At 38.4% G+C, this 20,316-nt stretch overlaps 2 protein-coding genes across 2 annotated transcripts; one reads left to right on the forward strand and one right to left on the reverse strand.

Moving 5' to 3' along the window:
• Positions 1–302: 302 nt before the first annotated feature.
• LOC105043327 (C-terminal binding protein AN-like) lies at positions 303–12,134 on the forward strand. Its single transcript, XM_019849659.3, has 7 exons — positions 303–1,114; positions 3,206–3,374; positions 3,563–3,693; positions 6,787–7,551; positions 7,676–7,723; positions 10,085–10,201; positions 11,902–12,134. The coding sequence occupies exons 1-7, from the start codon at positions 509–511 to the stop codon at positions 11,974–11,976; spliced, it is 1,911 nt and encodes a 636-aa protein (XP_019705218.2). The 5' UTR covers positions 303–508; the 3' UTR covers positions 11,977–12,134.
• A 1,065-nt stretch (positions 12,135–13,199) lies between these two features.
• LOC105043326 (uncharacterized protein PAM68-like) lies at positions 13,200–14,059 on the reverse strand. Its single transcript, XM_029264057.2, is given in 2 exon segments — positions 13,200–13,858; positions 13,861–14,059. Coding segments are annotated over 2 exon segments (546 nt in total). The 5' UTR covers positions 13,976–14,059; the 3' UTR covers positions 13,200–13,427.
• Positions 14,060–20,316: the final 6,257 nt, after the last annotated feature.

Raw genomic sequence — 20,316 nt, forward strand, 5'->3', positions numbered from 1 at the left:
AAAATATATATTTAAAATAAAAATAATTTTATTAAATAAAAATTAATTTATAAAATATTATATTTTTATAAAAAAATAATAATTATGTAGATCAATGGATGGTACATCCCACGGATTTTTTGCATCACCTGCGCACAAAGAATACTCTTTACACGCACTCTAATAAAGAAGCTGGCCCGGCCCACTACACACCACCTAACCCCGAGGACACGAATGGTAATAGTTCAAACCAGGGCCATTTCTCGTCCCATCCTCCTACCCTCCTCCGACCCGTGACCCGTTTGCTCTTTTTCTCCCGTCGTCCTCCTCCTCTTTTTCCCCAAGCACGGGAACAAGAAAGCGAACGAGAGAGATCGATCGATTACTTACTAATAAAGCGAGTAAGCAAAAAATATTAAGCAACAGAAGCTCAAGGAGGGATCCAATAATTACTGTTTAAGAGAGGCTAAAGGTAGAAAGCAGTCGAGAAAGAGAGGGATCCCAAGAAAGAGAGAGAAAGCAGAATAGCATGCGGCGGTACAGCAGCAGAGCGGGTCGCTCGCCGTCGGATCCCAATCGGATGGCGGCAGACCTCCCCCTGGTCGTCTCCCTCAACTGCCTCGAGGACCCATCCCTAGAGCAGGAGGGCCTCGCCGGCGTCGCTGCCGTCGAGCACGTCGGCCTCTCCCGCCTCGCGGACGGCCGGATCGAGTCCGCCGCTGTCGTCCTTGTCCACTCCCTCGCCTTCCTCCCCCGCGCCGCCCAGCGCCGCCTCCGCCCTTGGCAGCTCATCCTCTGCCTCGGCTCCTCCGACCGGACCGTCGACTCCGCCCTCGCCGCGGACCTTGGCCTCCGCCTGGTCCACGTTGACGCTGGCCGCGCCGAGGAGGTCGCTGACACCGTCATGGCCCTCTTCCTCGGCCTCCTGCGCCGGACCCACCTCCTCTCCCGCCACTCCTCCTCCTCCTCCGCTGCCTCTGGCTGGCTCGGCTCCATCCAGCCTCTCTGCCGGGGGATGCGCCGCTGCCGTGGCCTCGTGCTCGGGATCATAGGGAGGTCCGCGTCTGCCCGCAGCCTCGCTACTAGGAGCCTGGCATTCAAGATGAGCGTCCTCTACTTTGATCTGAACCACAAGGTGCCACACCAATTTCCTTTCTAAATTTTTGTGATCTACAATTCATAGTCCAATCCAATGTATGCGGTTATCCTGTTTCACCATGCTCCATCCAAAAATTTAGCGTTCTTATCTCCTTTCTGGAGAAAAAAAGTTCTTGTCCTAATGAAACACAAAAACTATCGAAGTTCGGGATTGAGTAGTCATATTTATTGGAAACGAGTATATGTGGCTCAGGATCCTACTGTTTGCTTAAAAGGATTCAGAAGTAATTGGGAACTAATATGGATGTCTTTTGTAAGCTTAGCAAGACCTGATCTAAAAGGGGAATCTTGCATAAGATCCTTATTACGAAATAAAGGCCTGAATGATTTCTTAATAAAAAACAAGTATATGGTAACATACAAGAGATCATGCAGAAAATGTTATTGACCATATAACACTGGAAGGGAATGGCAAAATCAGCTAGAAGCCGAATCTTTTGATTGCAAGTCTTGTCCCACTTTTTGGTTTGCCAAAAGGAAATGCTTGAAGTAATAATTTGTCAGACTCAACTTTATCATTGAAAGATTGATTAAAATATAATAATGTTTAACAAGCTGAATACCCAGCATGTAACAAAATTTCTGTTGCTAATTCCTACTCCACCTAGCTCACCCTGTCACGAGCACCTTTGATATAATCCACCCTCCAATCACATAGCCTCCCGCTTCCCCTTCCACCCATCCCTAAATGGCCAAACCCAAGGTGCACCTCCTCCTCCATCTCCTCCTCATCTCTCTTACCTAACCTCCAACCAATAGTTAAGCTCCCTCTCTTTAGGGCCAACTTTGATGAATGACTAATGACCCCACTCCCACCATCCTTCCTGTGTTGCCAACCTCCCAAATTACCTGATTTGGACTAGGATATACATAGGCAAATGGAGATGCCAATATTAGATGGAGAGGGAAAGAGGCAGGAAGTGGTGATTGGGTCTTCTTTTGAACGGGCAAAGGGGGCTTGTTAATAGGGGCCCAACAACACGAGCTAGCATTAGGGAAAAAGAGGGAAGGCAGAGAGGTGTGTGGGTCATCTAAGAGGGGAATATCGAGGATGGGTGTAGAAGCTTATCCTTCTCTTCTCTTGATCTGATTGAGCCTGGAGACCCGATCTATAATGGGGCATTAAAAACCTCACTAGGGCATGGATCTATGCTGGCAGACTTCGGCAGCTTTATAGATTTGGTCAAGTTTTCCTAGTTAACTATGGACTATGGTTTGTCTTGTAGTAAAGAATGCTTATCTAGACCTTAGGTATTGAGCACTTCTTGATTGCTAATTTATCATTTTCTATCTTTGAAAATATTCTTATGTTCTATGGACGCAAATAAAAACTATTTAACTAATATGTTATTCTTTATAGATGTTTTTTCTTATAGCATACCTGAACCTCATTGTTTAGTTCTCCATGGCTTTCCTTGCATTTGACTCAATGTCTCTTTCAGAGAATTTGCTAGGTCCCTAGCTTATGAGGCCTTGATTTGTACCTTATGCCAGAAAAATAAATATTTGAAATTGTGCTCTAAAGAATCATACTGGGTGCTTATAAACTTTCATCTATATTTTATGTCTAGACCATCTTGAATTTTTGTGCATTCTTGGTACATCATCATTATCATCAGCTTTAATTCATTCTCACCTATTTTTATGAATTATTTAGTTTGCCGCACTTGTGGTTGCCACCATTGTTGAAGGAAAACTAACAAAATCAAACCTTTTTTTTGTGGGATATATGGTAGTCATGCCACCACCAGGTTCCTAACATTTGGTCCTATCCCAAGCGGAGAGGATGCCAATTTACTGAGCTAGCCTTGTTGGCCAAAAGCAAATAAGCTTATAGTGGTAACATTGATCTCCATGACTTCAACCTCATATGATAGAAATTATTGGTAGAATGGGCACAGGTTAAAGGTGAGGTTTATGGTCTAAGTTGCTTGTAAAATTTTCATGAAATTGTGTGCCTAAAAAGTGCATCTTGAATGATTTTGAAGTAGAACAGTTTTATAGAGTTCTGATGTGTTTAATATCTCATCTCATATTCTAGACTTTACCGTAATACAATTTTGTATAGGGCAAAGGAAAGTCCAGAAGGCCTTCTATTGCATTTCCTCCTGCCGCTCGAAGAATGGACACACTCAATGACCTGTTGGCAGCAAGTGATCTTGTTTCACTTCATTGTTCGCTATCCAATGATACGATGCATATTCTTAATGCAGAATGTCTGCAGCATATAAAGCCTGGTAACTTTAGTTGCACTTCTTGTAATTGTGGTCATTAGTTTTTCTTTTTCTTTTTCTTTTTTAGTTACTGGCTGTCTTCTGAATCCTCAGCATGCCTCTTTCTTCGTATTTATAATCTAAATTTGTTTGGTTGCTTTTGTACCAATTATCCATCAATTTCAACTTACAATGAACTGGTTTTCTCACAGGGGCATTTATAGTTAATACAGGTAGCAGTCAGCTAATAGATGATTGTGCACTAAAACAGCTTTTGATTGATGGAACTATAGCTGGTTGTGCATTAGATGGTGCTGAGGGGCCACAGTGGATGGAAGCATGGGTATGAGCATTAGTCTTAGGGTATGAATTATTTTCTTATTACATGTGGTTATTTAGGTCTGAGTAGTAATATGATTGAGCTACCGTCTATAAAGGCATATTTTTAGGAACAACATATTTTGTTTTTCACATATCCTATGTAAGTTTTCATGCTTGCTCGATAAATGGTGTCACTCAGTAAAATGGTTGCTGTACCTTACAATTTAGTGTAGTGGTTGGGTGTCCCAACTACCACTTACTTTAATCTTTAAACTAGTCAATGGTGACAATTTTGAGTGTTAAAAACATTTTTGAAAGATGTTCAGTTGTCCTTCCTTGAGTTCTTCAATGATTTGTGCTGATTGCAAAAAAGTTCTATTACTTTCTTAATCTTGTAGCTTAGGCTTGATGAGCCTTCCTCAGCGAGGTTAAATAAACTGTTCCATTAAATGTACTATTTCACCTGTGAGACCTGGACATGTTTCATGAGTAAGTATTTGTTAGTTATAAAATGAAACTTAAATTCTTAATAAATTGTAGTGACTTACTTCCATCCCTTGGTTGTTACGCTCTCTAATCATGAAAATTTATTTATCATAGACCATGGCTACCTTTAGATGCTGGACAAATTGTGCTATTTATCGATTTCTTGAATGTGTTTTCTTCTTGGAGAAACAACTAATGAGTACTTGTCCATGTGATGTTTATATTGTTGTTGGAAGACTAGCTTTAATTAAAACTCCATGAGTAATCATGTTTTCCCCTTTCTTGTGCATCCCTAACCCACTTTTGTTGTGGTTAAGCATCTATAATTGTTGTCGATCGACCCTAATTGATGGGAAGAAACCATTTAGGGAGCAAAAGTGAACTAGCTAGGAGTGATTGACTTCTCAGATAAAAGTAGTTGAACTTTTCGTACACCTTTGTGGATGGAATATTATGTCGATAAGCTTTTGTTTTATATGGTACAATAGGATGGATTGAGAAATGTGCATCTAAAATAGCTTGAATTGCAAGTTGCAACAATAAATTGATGGGAACCTCATCGATGTTCATGTTGTTATCCATGTGTGTTAGTGTCCCTATTGGTAGCAACTAATCATAAATATTACACACGGATATACTAGAAGAGGTCATATTTGTATCTAGAAAGCTACATCGACCATGCAATAAGCAATGGTGAAAGGAGGAAGGAAACATAAGGAAGACATCTCTCAAGGTTTGTCATACCATGCTGTATGGTATCGTAATGGTAAGGTACCAGTACAGTGCTGAGGTTTAGGTTGGTACATGAGGTGAATCCATTCGTACCAGTTTGAACTGAGCACAACTATACCGTATCATCTGATAACGACCTAGGTTATCTGGTTTCAAGCGGTGCCAACGCTAGGAGTGAGAAAAGTGCTGGAAGCTTTTGTCAATAAGGGGTGTGTGGCAATTGTTTCGTGCCAAAGCGGTAACCTACCAATGATTTCCGGTGCCGATTCTCTGGACCTTGATAGTCAACAATCAAAGGGTGAGCATGACTAAAATGAGCAGCCCGGGTGTTGAGCCTGCAAAATTAGGTGGGATCTTTCTCAAGGATGCCCCATATATTGAATGATTTGATGTTATAATGGAAGAAAATTGGGTTCTTGGTAAAAATTTTTGGATAAAAATCCAGTGGAATGGAGAAAATGCTAGATAGTTGTGCTTCTTATAAATTGCATATCACTTTGGTAAAAACTTGAGTAGGTTGGAATGCCTGGGGGGTAAAGGAAGGTCCCTACCACATGTCCTTTGTTCATTACTAGATGCCATCTCACCTGTGACCATGTGAGAGGCAACTGGCTAGACAAAGAAAAGAAAAGGACAAAAAAGAATCACATTCTAGTTTTTGCAGTTACCCCCAGAAAAAGCCTGTAGCAATGTCAAAAGTTTCCTCCCATTGGCTTTTAGCTGTAGATTACCCTCTTGGACTTTCTAGGAAACTGAGCTCTCAACTTCCTACTCATAAATCTCCAAAAGGATAGGCACCTAATCTAATCATATCCTCTTCTATTAATAAATCCTGACTTTTAAAAGTAGAGAGAAAATTTTCATGGAATAAATGGAGACCTGTCTATGCTTCCTCTCATGTTCGTGACATGTGTCAAGGTCTAGTCTATATGATGAATTGGCGTAGCTAAACAAGTACCTTGTTATATCTTAATATCCCAGAAAATTTTGTGCTAACTATAGAGTATATGTCACTTAGATGATAATGTTTTGAATGTTGGGGAGATTCATCTTATCTTTATATCTATCTCTAGTCATCTTACTTTTTTATTTTTAAAAGCTTCTTGTAATTAATTTACTTTAGTTTCTAGCTAGGTGTTATGTAAATATCAAGGATTGTGGAACCGTTCCGAACCATCGGTTTGGGGTGTACAGAACCATGCTAGCAACGAATCGGGACGGTTCCAGCAATCGAAACGAGAAACCGGTGAAGGAGTGGGAGAGGGAGAAGGAAAGAGAGAGAGAGAGGGAGGGAGGGAGAGGATGAGAGGGAGAGGAACAGAGGGCCTTTGGAAGAGAGAGAGAGGGAGGGAGAGGATGAGCGGGAGAGGAACAGAGGGCTTTTGGAGGCCATTAGAGGGCCATCGAAACTATCGGAGGGTTACTAAGGCTGCTGGAGGGCTCTGCCCTCCTCCCGATCGAAATAGAGGCTTCGACTTTACTAGATATCGGCAAAATAATTTGCCCCTTTTTCTATTGGGAGGAGAACGGAGCCCCTTCTTTGGCCCTCCAGCAGCCTCGGCAGCCCTCTGCGGCCTCTCTCGCTCTCTCTCTGCTTCCCTCTCCCCCTCCTCTCTCTCTTTTCCTATCTCTGTTCTCCCTTCGCCCTCTTTGCTGTTTGTTTGGGCCTGATACAAAATGGCATGGGGGCGTATCAAACTGTGCCACCAACTGACCAGTCCAGGCCCTGGTACTAGAACTGTGAACCATGGTAAATACAGATTATTATTGCATGAGCAGGTCACACCATTTTATCTGTTTCATATTATTTATAATATCCTTTGTGACTGCAAACTCAGATATTCTAGTTTTGTGATTTTGTTTTTTTGATCTAAGAGTCATACTTTGGTGACTTCAGGTAAGAGAGATGCCAAATGTGTTAATACTTCCTCGGAGTGCAGATTACAGTGAAGAAGTATGGATGGAAATCAGGGAGAAAGCAATCACTATATTGCAGTCATTTTTCTTTGATGGAGTTATTCCAAACAATGCTGTTTCTGATGAAGATGAAGAAAAAAGTGAAACTGGGTATGAGGAAGACCAGTCGGAGAAGCAAGTCAAGTCAAGGGTTTCTGATGGTGAGCAGCAGACAGATGAGAGTCATTTAAGCTTGGAGTATTATAAGAAAAATGATGTCCATCAATTGAAGGACTCTCAGGCTTCAGGTCTGTCTCAAACCATTGGCTCTAGATCTGAAGGAAGGCACAGTAGATCTGGTAAGAAAGGTAAAAAGAGACCTGCTCGCCGTAGATCCCAGCAGAAGTCAGATGATTTTTCAGCAGTGGAAAGTGATTGTAATTACACCTCGCGTCGGGAGGATGATACTGCTATAAGTTCTCGGTTTGCTTCTCCTGAGGATTCTAGAAATAAACAGATTTGTCTTGTGGAATCAGCAATGGGATCAACTCCAGAAAAACAAACGGAAGTAAGTACAGGGCTTAGCAGAAAATCTGTTGAGCTGCTGAGAGATGGTTTTGTTATAGCATTACATGCAAGAGACCGTCCAGGGTTCCATGTGGCTAGGCAAAGAGTTCCAGGTGGTGGGGGGTGGTTCCTTGATACGATGTCTAATGTAACAAAAAGGGATCCAGCTGCACAATTTATTGTTGCCTTTAGGAGCAAGGTCTTGTTTTGGAACTTTCTTCTGCTTTATGTTTCTGCTTTCTCACTTCTCAAGTATGTACTATAGTTGGTATTACTCTCCTGCTTGCGGACCTATGATGTCTGTTTACCTCATTTTACTTCAGGACACACTAGGTTTGCGATCCTTTGCTGCTGGCGGGAAACTTTTGCAGGTCAGATTATATAGCTTCTATTTTTTTGATAAATAAGATACAGCATTGGTATAATATGTAAGTGGTGATATTGTTGGATGATATTATATTGGATACTGAGAAGCCGGTATTACAAATTCTTTAACTCATAGTATAAGCAAATGATGAAGGATGAATGACGTCAACATCAATTTGGTGAGGCTTATTGGATTATGGTTAAGGCTTTAAAAACATGACTCTGATTTCTAGAAGAACAGAATGAAGATCATTATAGTACTTTGCATTTTTCATGTGGTGCATGTTATGGTTATTAGCTTGAGCAAGGGCATTTGATCATAGATCATCCAACTCTTACCTTTTTCTTATAAGTTGATCTTCACTTCCCAGCACTGGTATTAGCTATTTAATGATTCACTTGACCTTGAACCATTCTTTTATATTCTGAAACTTTGGGAGCAAGTTTTGGAGTGGAACAAGTATCTCATCAGGGGTGATAACCAATATAAACAAATACGATGGAAAAAAAATGCATAGTAACAGTATCTCAGTTTCTGCCATTAGACATCTGTCTACTTGCAATAACTAATTAAAACCTGAGAGAAACATGAGACACACATAAATAGTTATATCTTCTTGATACCATAATTTTTAGTTGTTGGTATCATTATTACATAATGGCTATATATTTCATTGTACTTTTTCAGGTAACTTACCAGCTATCCTTACTTTCTTTTAATGTTTCCATATAGAGAACCTTTTGGGACTTTCTAAAATTTCCAAATAAAACATGAAATAGAATTAGAACACACAAAACATTCTCAAAATTATCCTTCCGGATCCAAACTTGAAGATGCAATTTTTTCTATAACTCTTGAGCTTGCGTTACGTGATCAATTGCTCATCAGAGAAAATTTTATCTCATGCATGTAGTGTCAGTTAAATCCTTGGTGCTTCAAAACTTGACATAGAATTGAGGGATGTTCAAATTATAATATTTTCTAAAATGAGCTGTGTTGCATGGACATGGATGCAAGGATTGGATTTATTTTTAAATACACGACCAAGGCTTTTGGCTTTGCAAAAGAGAAAAACATGATTCAAGAGCATGTAGGAAAAAATAATTTTAACTAAATTGGATATACTTGATGGATTTGGAATATTATATAAGTGAAACCTTTGAAATTTCTTTTTAAGTGTTTCAATGTGCATGTTTCTTATCCAAACTACAAAATTAGCTTAAGGATAAAGGGAAATTCACATTTCACAAAGTTATTTTAACGCGTTATGTAGCTTTTTTAAAAAGAAAAAAAAAAATCAAATCCTACTATCAGGGTCACACTATTGGTGGAACTCATTGCTAGAAAGGCCAATTTTCCATCAATATCTAAAGTTGCAAAGAAGGAATTTGATAATTGTCTAAGAGTTTTGACTTGCAAATACATATCCAACATGAATTCTTTGACGTAGACACTGGAGTCCAAGTAATGTAAAAGACAACTTTTTAACCATGAGAGGTAAAAGGAATAATTAATAGGCTTTTCTATTGGGTTCCTTGTACAACTGCACTCACCATTAGAAAATCATCCATCAGCTTTCCTTTATTTGTTTATTTATGGAAACATGCAAGTTTACAGTATTTGAGAGTTTCATGGGAATCGATTAGGGTCTATCTCAATCTTTTATTCATTAGCAGCATTCCTTTTAGCATTCAATGCCATGTCTTCATTATTTGGATGGCTCGCATTTTTTAAAGTGCTTTATCGGGAGTGTATTTCATCCTTATTGTAGTTAATAATAGTTTGTTGCTCTGGGCTCAAGAATAACATCTATTTTTATAAACTGGTGCTGAAAGGTATTGCTCTGGAAACATTTAGAATAAGAAACAGTAATCAGGAAGCAGGTTCAGTGTGAATTTCCTGAGAAATGCTGAACTGAGTGCAGCACTAAGCTTTGCCCACCTTAAAAACTTCTTATAAATTAATGACAATAGACACCTGGCTATGGAAAGCATGCAATAGTCACTTCTGGCATGGAAGTTGGTCTGATTTTTACATCCCTTATCATGAAAATTTATATGTAGCATCAATTTTTTTGGCAATAACATGGCCATTGACTTTGTAAAGGAAATCTGAATTTAGTTGAATATTCATGTCCACAAGGCTGTTTGCTTGAACAAATTTCTGGCATTTGTTTTGTTCACTTCTTTTATAAAATTGTTCTATCAATAACTTTACTGGAGTCATATGATGACATGATGATATCTGTTGTGAACTAACTCTGAACAATGATATGCTACAACTAATGTAATTATGATATCTTACGGAAAATAAATACAATTTTGTTTATTTCTCGATCTAATTTAGTTATCTTATCTGATACCAGATTAATAGAAGAATGGAATTTGTATTTGCAAGTTATAATTTTGATGTGTGGGAGAGTTGGATGCTAGAAGGTTCTGTGTTGGAAGAATGTAGACTGGTGAATTGCAGAAATCCATTGGTATGTATCTTCTTTATCTTTCAAAGTGATAAGGTTTAAGCCATTTACTTTGTTTTAGCTGCATAAAGTAAATCTTATACCTGTTTGTTACCTGTACTAGTTTGGTAATCAGTAAAATATGTATTATATGCTGTAGAGTCAGCAAAATACTCCATATCTAAGAGATACACATTGCTGTGGTATTTATCAGTTTCTTTCCTTTCTTAGAATGTATTGACTGGTACATTTAAGACACAACAATATTTTTGATATTTTCCAATTTAGGAAAAACCAACTAGACCTTAACATTCAAGAATGTTTTCTTTTCTGAAAAATTTTATATTGATGTTGGTCTATTGCTTTAGGATTAAAATGGTGCAATATGTATTTTCTACTTAACACTGGTGTGTATCTGAGACACTTAAGTGTATGATGTGTTTGTATGAATCAAAATTTGTATTTTGCATCGTGACCATTTACAATTAGGCTGTCCACAAATTTTGCATTGGAGTATGCATTTTCTGGGTTGCTTATCTGATGCCAGTGCATGCTAAGCGTCAACATGGTATGACTGAAGATGTGTATCATATTCATCACTGATTGTTACGGGCACTATATGTGAATCTTACAATCTTATGGCTTCTAATTTATAGCAAAAACATTGGCCAGCTTGTTCACTAGTAATGCTTAATCTCTCTGTGCATCAAATAGTCATAATGTTTATATATGTGAATTGCAAAAAATAAGGATTGATAGGGGTCAATAGGTTTACACTGCAACTATTTTTCCATAAAAGATATTTTGTTCCTTGATGAAGCACCAGGAGAGCAATCATAAGCAAAAGATTATGCGCTCTTCATATGCTAAAGTTTGATATCTTGAGTTGATTCATAAGGAGAGAAGTTTGTTGTTCATACATGTGGAAAAATCACGAAGATGAAAAGAAAATCATTAGGAACATGCTGATTGTTTAAAGATTGTAATAAACCTTTTTTTTTCCAAATTTCTCACCATAGTTTATGAATGATAAGCAAATTAATCTAGATTTGGATGAGCATTTTCTTCTTCAGTTTGCCGTGATGAAGATATAGTGTAAATTTGAAAGTTAATTGAGAAAATTAAATTGATATGTAGAATGATGAAACTAGAGCCCATCACCAATAATAGGATTTGCTAATAGTTTAGGTCCGAGGCTGTGTATGGAATGCATCAATACCTGGTATGGCTGTCTGTTGACTATGAAAGTCTCTTGCCTCTAATAGAGAATCTTGTTGAAAAATTTTGCCTGGTTAAACTAGTAATCTCTTCATAACATGAGATATACAACAATCGCATTGGCCTTTTGGCTAGAAATAGACTATCGTCTGAGGGCTAAATGCAGTTGGTATTAGAGCCATTTCTTTTGGTGTTTAAGAAGGTAAATGCTCAGTCTCTATAAAATGCTGCAGAAACATGACATAGACAATTTAGAATATTCCTGAACTTTTTGACGAAATAAAAGATGGCATGGAAGAAGCCAAGAAGTCAGGGCCGGTAGGGCTGTCAGCCCTGATTCGAGCCACATCATATGTCTCCATCAAGATGGATGCGAAGGAATGAAACTGTTGTTCTCTAAGCATGGCGCACATACCTTGTTAATGCCTTGATTGAGCTCATTCTTGCTGTGTATGAGATTCCTTCTGTTTCTTGTTTAATTCTGTGCTCATTGTATTTGAGTGCAGGCTGTGTTGGATGTACGCATTGAGATTCTTGCAGCTGTGAGTGAAGAAGATGGAGTTGCTCGATGGCTTGATTAAGTTATTTGTTTTCAAAAAAAAAAAAAAAAAAAAAGAAAGAAAAGTTACCTGTGACTTGTGAGAAATGCTTAAGTGAACCAAACTACTCTTAGTTTTTGTTTGGTTTTCCTGTCAGTTGGATCGTAAATCATTCAATTTTGAATACGTTTGTGTGGGAATCGATGTCCTTGCATGTACGATTATACAATTTCCAATTCCTAGTTTTTGTATCAACTTCAATATGAATTTTCTTAAAATTTGGCTCCCAATCCCTGCCTGCCTGATATTTCCATTGTCATTGAGTGGCCCGCCTCACTAAAACATTGAAATTGCACTGCTTTTCTTATCCTAGTAGGACAACTGTATCGCAATCTTAGCATGCACATTTTATATTTTAGATCATTGCGAATCATTTCCTACTGATTTTTTGATGGAAAATGTTTCTTGCTGATTGATGGCACAACAAAGGCTCATCAATGCCCATGACTCGTCTTGATGCTTTGTTTGATAGTGCATTATCCTCCATCATCACTTTTGAGGATTTGCAGGATTTATATTATGGTACAAATGCTACGAGCAGCACTAAGTTCGTACGTACAGAAAGATTGGATCTATGGAGGCCTTTGCACAGGTATCGACGGGCAGACATAATCTTGCTAATCCGGCATGCAATTCTGTGTGTCATCTTCTTTCACATGAAACTCGACTGCTCAGTGTGTAATGCTGTTAGATGGGATGGGGAGCTGAGCAGGGAGCGTAGCGTTACTCTGTATTCGGCCATCTTTTTGCATGGGAAATCATGATGGTCAATCTCCTCTGTGACGACGAGAGAGGCTTGCGCCTAACACCAGTGGTAATTTCAGTCCAGACTTGTACGGATACTTGACGCACTTGTGTCTTTCATAGTCCTGCATGTTGTGGTAAAAGGTCAAGACAAGTGGGGTGTGGAACAAGGACTCCGAGAACAACAGCTTCCTCTGGTTTTTCCCGGCCTCTCCCGGAGCCCGTTTCGTTCAGCAGCTTTCCAGGTTCTGACGCTTTCGTGCTAGCACGAGGCATGGAGGCAATTACGGATGTATTATAATGGATGAATGAAAAAAATTAGCTAACCTTCTGGTCCTCCACTGCCTTGGTCCAAGCCGCTAGGTTGTGGGCATTTGACAATCTTGATCAAAGGAGGTGCTCGATTTGGGGTGAGCGACAAAAAATGAGCTGGTCCAAAATAAGAATATGGTTCATCATGATACTGATCAACACCAAAGATTTCATATATGCTGAAGAGGTTGATAGCTAAGATGGTCATATTTTCTGTTGCCAATTGGGATCATAAAAACTTTTAGGGAATAGCTTTAATATTCTACATTTCTTCTTATTTAGTCCATCTCCTACAAGCTCTGTAAAGCAGCTGACGTGGTGGAGAACCTTTAGCATTGCAAACATGAACTTGGAATCACAATATTTTACATTAAAATTCATCTCTTATCATCTTCTTCCTTCCACAGCTCAGGCCAGTTTTTCTGGGCTTCCTCCCATCCTAGAAGGGAACCCTCCTTGTTTTGATCCCAGCTGGTAGTCAGAGTAGCATAAGCAATGCCCATCGCTGACGTCCCGAAAGAGAGTAGGATGGTCAGGAATGGCAGCCATCCAGGCACCTCCCATATGTTGCCTTTCTTGAGCAAACTTAGCACGTACAACAAGCCAATGCCCAATCCCATTGGGATCCCGACGGAGAACAGCATACGACGTATCAACCTATTGAACACATCTGGGGGTATCTCATCGTCTCCGTCGTTCTGAGTGTTATTGTTGATATCACCTTCTTCTGGCCTTCTGTTCTTATCCGAGGCAGTTTTTCCGAATCCTCTGCCTTGGCCTTGCAGCTCTTTAGCCCTTCTCTTTGAGGCAGCATATGGACAGGACTTGTGGGAAGGATGGGAACTGGGCTTCTATTCATCCATGTAGAAGCTCTTGTAATGTGGAGAGGTGATGGCAGCGCCACTTGCTGAAGGAGAGTTTCCATGGCTTGCCTAAAAGCTCTTGCTTTTGTTGCCACTTTATGTGGCTTTTGGTGCCACTCCTCGCTTGAAAAGATCTTATCCAGAACAGATGAGTGGTAGTGCCTGACTCTTATCAGATTTAACCCCACTGGTATTTTGAGGGGTCGGTTCCATGTGAAGGATATAATGCTCTTATAGAAAACAACTTTCTTATACCGTCTTGAACCCTCTGCTTAAAGGGTTGGAAACTTGGAACGCCTTGGCAAACGTACGCCATCCATACCTGCTGCGACTGATAGAGAAAATAATGATATAAAAAGAAAAAAAAAAAACAAAAGAAGAAAAAAAAAAGGCACAAAATTTATATGGGTCTATCTATTGATTTACATCCACGGACAGAGACGCTGCAAAAGCTTCACTATAAAAAACTAGAGATTATCGAGTATAAAATTACTTCATAAATTCTAGCCTCCAATCCATCACATATCTAGGATGCTCAATTACAACTACTCCCTTTAAGATTACAAGGATATATATAATAGAGTAAACTGATTTAGACTCAAACTAATATTCTTATAATAATAAAAAATAAAATTTAAAATAACTCAACTTTATTCTAAATAGCCTTTTAAGCACACTAATATCAGAAGAGAAATCATTTGATTCAACTGTTTAAACACAATTCTAATCCTATATTTGAATAGTAGAGATTTCAAACCTAGTTGTTTGACTGATTTGTCTTGGCAGGGCGCCAACCAGCCTCCGCTAAGCTAGCTGGCATCTTAGTTGGAGCAAGTGGGTGGCAAAAGGAAACAGGAAGATTAGAGGGAAGAATTGGCATGGTGCTTGAATCTGTCAATCTTAAGATTTTCAAGATGAGCAAGGATCCTCTATGGTTCACATATGACATCGCATAATACTGTGCAGCCCTAGATGGACGCCATCAAAAAAATAAACTGCCATCAAATAACGTGCATTGTGTATGATATAGCATGTGTAATCTTAAACCATCTCTTAGCGTTGGCCACTCAGAATTGCACAATACTCAAAGGATTCTAGTTTTAGGCTACGGCACCTAGGGATGATAATTATAACCAACTCTTCGGATATCCGACTCGATCTGATCTGCATGGGATGGATTTTACTCGATTAAAATTGAGACAGATATGAGTTCTAGATAAAATATTTAAAGCAGATTTGGATCAGTCCAAATGGGTATGGATATGATATTTTTAATTATAGAATACATACAAAAATTAATCAATTCGATCTATATCCGATCTAATGCCATCTCTAACCATAATCTATTTTAAGTACTGAATTACTAAATTGTAGAGTTTTCATGAGCTTGCAGATTTTACTGCTCAGTGATTTCATGCAAAATTTATATGCCTCAATGTGTTTTCATGCCTCGCAAGGGAGACCATCGTACAAAAGGGCCAATAGGGTACATATAATGCGTAATGAGTTAATTGACTTTGGTCTGCTTCTTAGATCAATTATTATTTTATATATGCTTTTTATTAACCAGAAATTATATATCTAGTTTTTATTTTGATAACTATTTTATATATAGCCTTGTTTTGTTTCCTATAATTGGGCGTCCAAAATTAATTTAAGTCAGAGGAGAGGAGCCCATTTTGAGCATTTGGTTAGTTCAAAGTGGAATATTGGTAACTTCTTTATATGTACGGCTTGTTTTGGTGCATGTAATTAGACATTCAAACTTAGTTTAAGTCAAAGGAAAGGATCCATTTTTAGTATTTTGTTGGCTCGAAGTAGGGCCTTATTTGCATGTGTGAGATGAGAAAGCATATCCTGCACCATGTGGCGGTGCACAACAGCAATCACATGCTTGCATTCCTATCGACCAAACATCTAGATGACCAGATGATTGATGGAGCCCATCGGAGTGTACGTATGATTCATGTGGTCGCACATGGGCGGGCTTGAATGATAATGGTTAGATGTATGATTATTTATGCATTCAAAATTAAAATTTTCTACGGATAACCTTTACACTGGATGCTCCTCACCATCGTCGAGCAGTATCTTGGTTTTTCAATTCCAACTCTAAGTATACTTGATGAAAAAGATCTCTCAAGCTCTCAGATGAGTCAAGGACTAAATCTGTAGAAGTTCTTTTACAACATTTCTCACCTATTAGAAGAAATATCTGAATTAGTTGCAACGACTGGAAGATGAATATTATCTACGATGGTTATGTATAGCTCAACTTTATCAAACCATTAAATATATTCCTATCATTTTTTCGAAGATTTATCTTTAATTAGAGTGCAGATCAATCTAAAACATATAAAATAAATTTCTATATGTGTTAGTATGGGCTACATCTGGATGAGTTTAATCAAATAAATTACAACATTCTCCTACTTGATCCGACCTAATATAAGCATCTTCATTTTAATTATTTAAAGTATTTCAAAAATTTTTAATAAAATCTTATCTGGATCTGATGGTTGAAAACTAACATAGCCATATTTAAAATTTAATTCCTCCATAGGATATATACTATATGCTTGATTACAAAATAATTATCAGTATAAATTATGGTGATAAATACGTTATCAATCAACACAAGACCTTCTATGTATCACAATACTAATGACATTTTATAGTCAAATTTTTTATGTGAAATTGTACTTTATGAACAGATAAAATTTTGACTATTCCTTGATCATCTTTATATCATAGGATAAACAGCTAATTAGCATAAAATAAATTAAAGTTCATCATAAAATTCAATGTAATGACTTTATACATAGTGTCCAATACATATCATAAGCTATATCCCATATAATCCACCTGATCTTCAAAATCATAGGACTAAGACCTTTAATTAGTGATCTATAATCATCAGTTTTTCTTTAATATATTTTACAGATACTATAATCTCTTTTATTCTTTCATGAAGAGCCAAGTAATTGATACTAATATACTTGCAAGTACTTATACTCTTCGTATTGTTAGAGAATTTTACTGCAGAATTATCATAGTAAATTTTTATCAGTCTGTTAATAGAGCAACAACTCTAAATTTTGTGATAAAATTTTACAACCATATAGCTTTTGAATAAGTCTTATATAAGCTATGTACTTTACTTTCATATTGGATGTAGTGAACAAGATCTTATTTTACACTCATCCATGACATAGCATCTGTTGTAGTCTATCTCCAACGAGATAGTTGGTCAAGAGCCGAGTTGTTGCATCTTGATGTTGAACGACAGGAAACCTACAAAATAAGTCTATTTGTCGAAAGTTATCCGACGAAAAATCCTCCAATGCTTAAGTTAGTCGGAGAAAAGGAACAGCCAAAAAGAACCAAAAGGAGAGAGAAAGCTTATAATAATAAAGCTTATCAGGTCCCCCATTGCTTACCAATATTTATAGGGTAGGTGATGCCGTTATTGTATAACTCTCATCCTTAAATATTCAGGATGTGGGAGTTATGACATTTAGTGGGTGGTTAACTCATAAACTATCGTTAAGATGAGTAATAGGTCGTTCATGGGTAATTATTGTGCTCTACTTAATGCCATGCTGAATAACCTTCATCGATTTCGAATATACGGAATTCAAGTAGTCGGTATGACATCGAAGAAGTAGTTGACTGTATACTGAGTATCATAAATTAATTGTAGGTTGCATGTCGAACCAAGTTGGTTAGATGTTGACTTGATTAGGTCCATCACCTTTAGTCGGTGGTCAAGTCTCATCAATTTTAATCGGTTGAACACTGACTAGGACAAGACTCGTTGATCTACGTCGACTTGAATCACAGCAACTCGGTCAGTGCAAGGTGAGAAAGAATCAATTTTTGTGGACTTAGTCGGTTGATTTTAATTGGCGGAATGTAATCGGCTCCATTTAGTCGGTGGAACATAGTCGGATCAACTTAGTTGATGAAACATAATCAGCTAAGCGACGAAGATCTATCCCAAAGCTTACTCCCCAACTCCTGAGTCCGATTCTGTAGCTTTTAATTGGATGAGAGGAGTTAATTATCGTAAGCGATGAGGATCTATCCAACATTTGCCTCCAACTCCTGAGTTCGATTCTGTAGCTTTTAATAGAACAAGAAGAGCTAATTGTCGTATGGATCCGAGTTACTTTTTTTCGACAATCTTCACTTATTGTTGCCCTGAAAACTATGCCTAGCTGTTCCATCATTTCTTAAAATGAGTCATCATTTTGTAGAACATCTCATTGAATTTGAAGTATAGTCGACGAATCGAAGCATAGTTGCAAATCATTCCGTCAAATTGGAATATAGTTGTAGATTATTCCATCGAATCGAAATATAGTCGTAAATCATTCCATCGAATTGGAATATAGTTGTAGATTATTTCATCGATCGGAACATAGTCGTAGATCATTCCATCGAATCAGAATATAGTCGTGGATCATTCCATCGAATCGAAACATAGTCGTAAATCATTCCATCGAATTGAAACATAGTCGATCAGAGAAAGTTTTTCTAGTTTATTTCAGATCATTTGATCCTTAGTCAATTGGATTAAAGCCGATTAACTACTTTATTGTCCGCTTTGGCCTGCATGCATACCGTAGCTGATAAACTTGCAGTCCTTAGGCCATAGTTGATACACTTGCGGTAGCCGAACCTTATGGCTTATCAAATTATTTTGCTTTTTCATTAATCGGGTGTTAGTCGAATAATATTTTATCAGGTACTAGCTGACGATGCAATTATTTAATCGGATGTCAAGCAAACATGTTGTTCGATATATTACAGAGTATTTCAACTATGCGGCACAAAATTGTAAAAAAAATTTATTTATTTATAAAGTATTCTTACTGATAGTACATCCGTAGATTCTCAGTATTTCATATTAAAAAAATTTCATATTATCTAAGTTCTCAATTTTGTACGCCCTTGATCGTAAAACTGTCAAAATTTTATATGATCCTTCTGAGTTGTTTGCCTCCCATAGTCTCGGTCTTGTCGAGATGATGTTGATCATGCCCACCATCGATTGAGTGTGAGTTTTTTCTCAGGAGATGGTGGTGGTTGAGGATCAACAGATAACTACACAGGTCGGTCCCATAGATATTTCTCAAGATATCCCTATCTTATTAAGGCCTCTATCTCATCCTTCAACTGGATGCATTGTTCCATATCGTGACCATGATCATGATGAAATTGAGAGTAGTGCTTCCTGTTGTGAGATATCGATCATGACTTCATCGATTGAGGTCATCGGGGGTAGCTCTCCCCCTCTATCTCAATGAGAATCTGCATACAAGGAGTAGTTAAAGGAATATAAGAGTAGTACCTCCCATCAAAATTTTTAAGCTTCGAACTTGGTCAGATAGGTGGAGCCTCTCTCTCAGCATGGATTCGACTGGACCCTGCAGAGGTTTCTTCCTTCTTCATCTTTTCTTCTAATCTTTGTTATCGGATTGGTGCCAATCAGTTGCACCCTCCTGATGTGAATGTACTTCTGCATGCACTCACAGAGTTTGGTGAAAGATCAGGGAAGGATCTTGTCCAGGGAGTAGGTTTACCTGGAGCTCCACAATCCTCTCTTTATGGCTATGATGACCATCGACTCATTGAGATCCCAGACCTCCAAGGTGGTGGCATTAAAATGTGCCATAAAATCTCATAGAGATTTTCTATCTTGTTGTTTGATAGAGAAAAAGCTATCGAAAGTTCGTGACATCTTTCGGTTGGTGCCGAAGTATGCTACGAAAAGCTATTCGAACTGCTCAAATAAAAGAATTCTCTCTAGTTGAAGTCCAAAGTACCATGTTCGGATAGAATTTCAGAGAGTAATCAGAAAGGCTATACAAAGGAGGGCGTTGGATGCCCTTTGAAGAAGCATGAGAGCTTTGTAGCTCTCAAGATGGTCATGTGGATTGGTGGAGCCATTGTACGGCTCGATCTGTGGCATCTTGAACTGATTAAGAATGGCTCATCCAGAATTTATCGAAGAAGGGTGGATGAGTGTTATGCTGAGTTCGTTGGTAGAATCTCGATTATTTATTTGGAGCTGATTCAGCCAGCGGTCCAGCTTCCTCAGTTTGCGATCATACTCATCCAACTATTTTGAGATTCATCGAGATACTGAGAGTATTCGGGGGTAGAACCTTTCCTAGAAGAACTTGACAAAGGTTGCAGCCTCTTCCCCTTTTGTGAAACTAGTCAAGGAGAAGGAGATCGACGATCATCGAGTCGGCACATGGGGCGTGTCAAGAGTCAGGACGAGATGAGTGTCAGATGGATCGATGACTCATCTGTGGCACCGATTCCTTCGGTCGCTCCTGCCGCTGCTACTGCTGTCCCATAGTCTGTTGCAGGCTGTGGATAGCCTCTGTCA

This window comes from Elaeis guineensis, chromosome 4 (assembly GCF_000442705.2).
Source record: "Elaeis guineensis isolate ETL-2024a chromosome 4, EG11, whole genome shotgun sequence".
In the NCBI taxonomy this organism is placed as follows: domain Eukaryota; kingdom Viridiplantae; phylum Streptophyta; class Magnoliopsida; order Arecales; family Arecaceae; genus Elaeis; species Elaeis guineensis.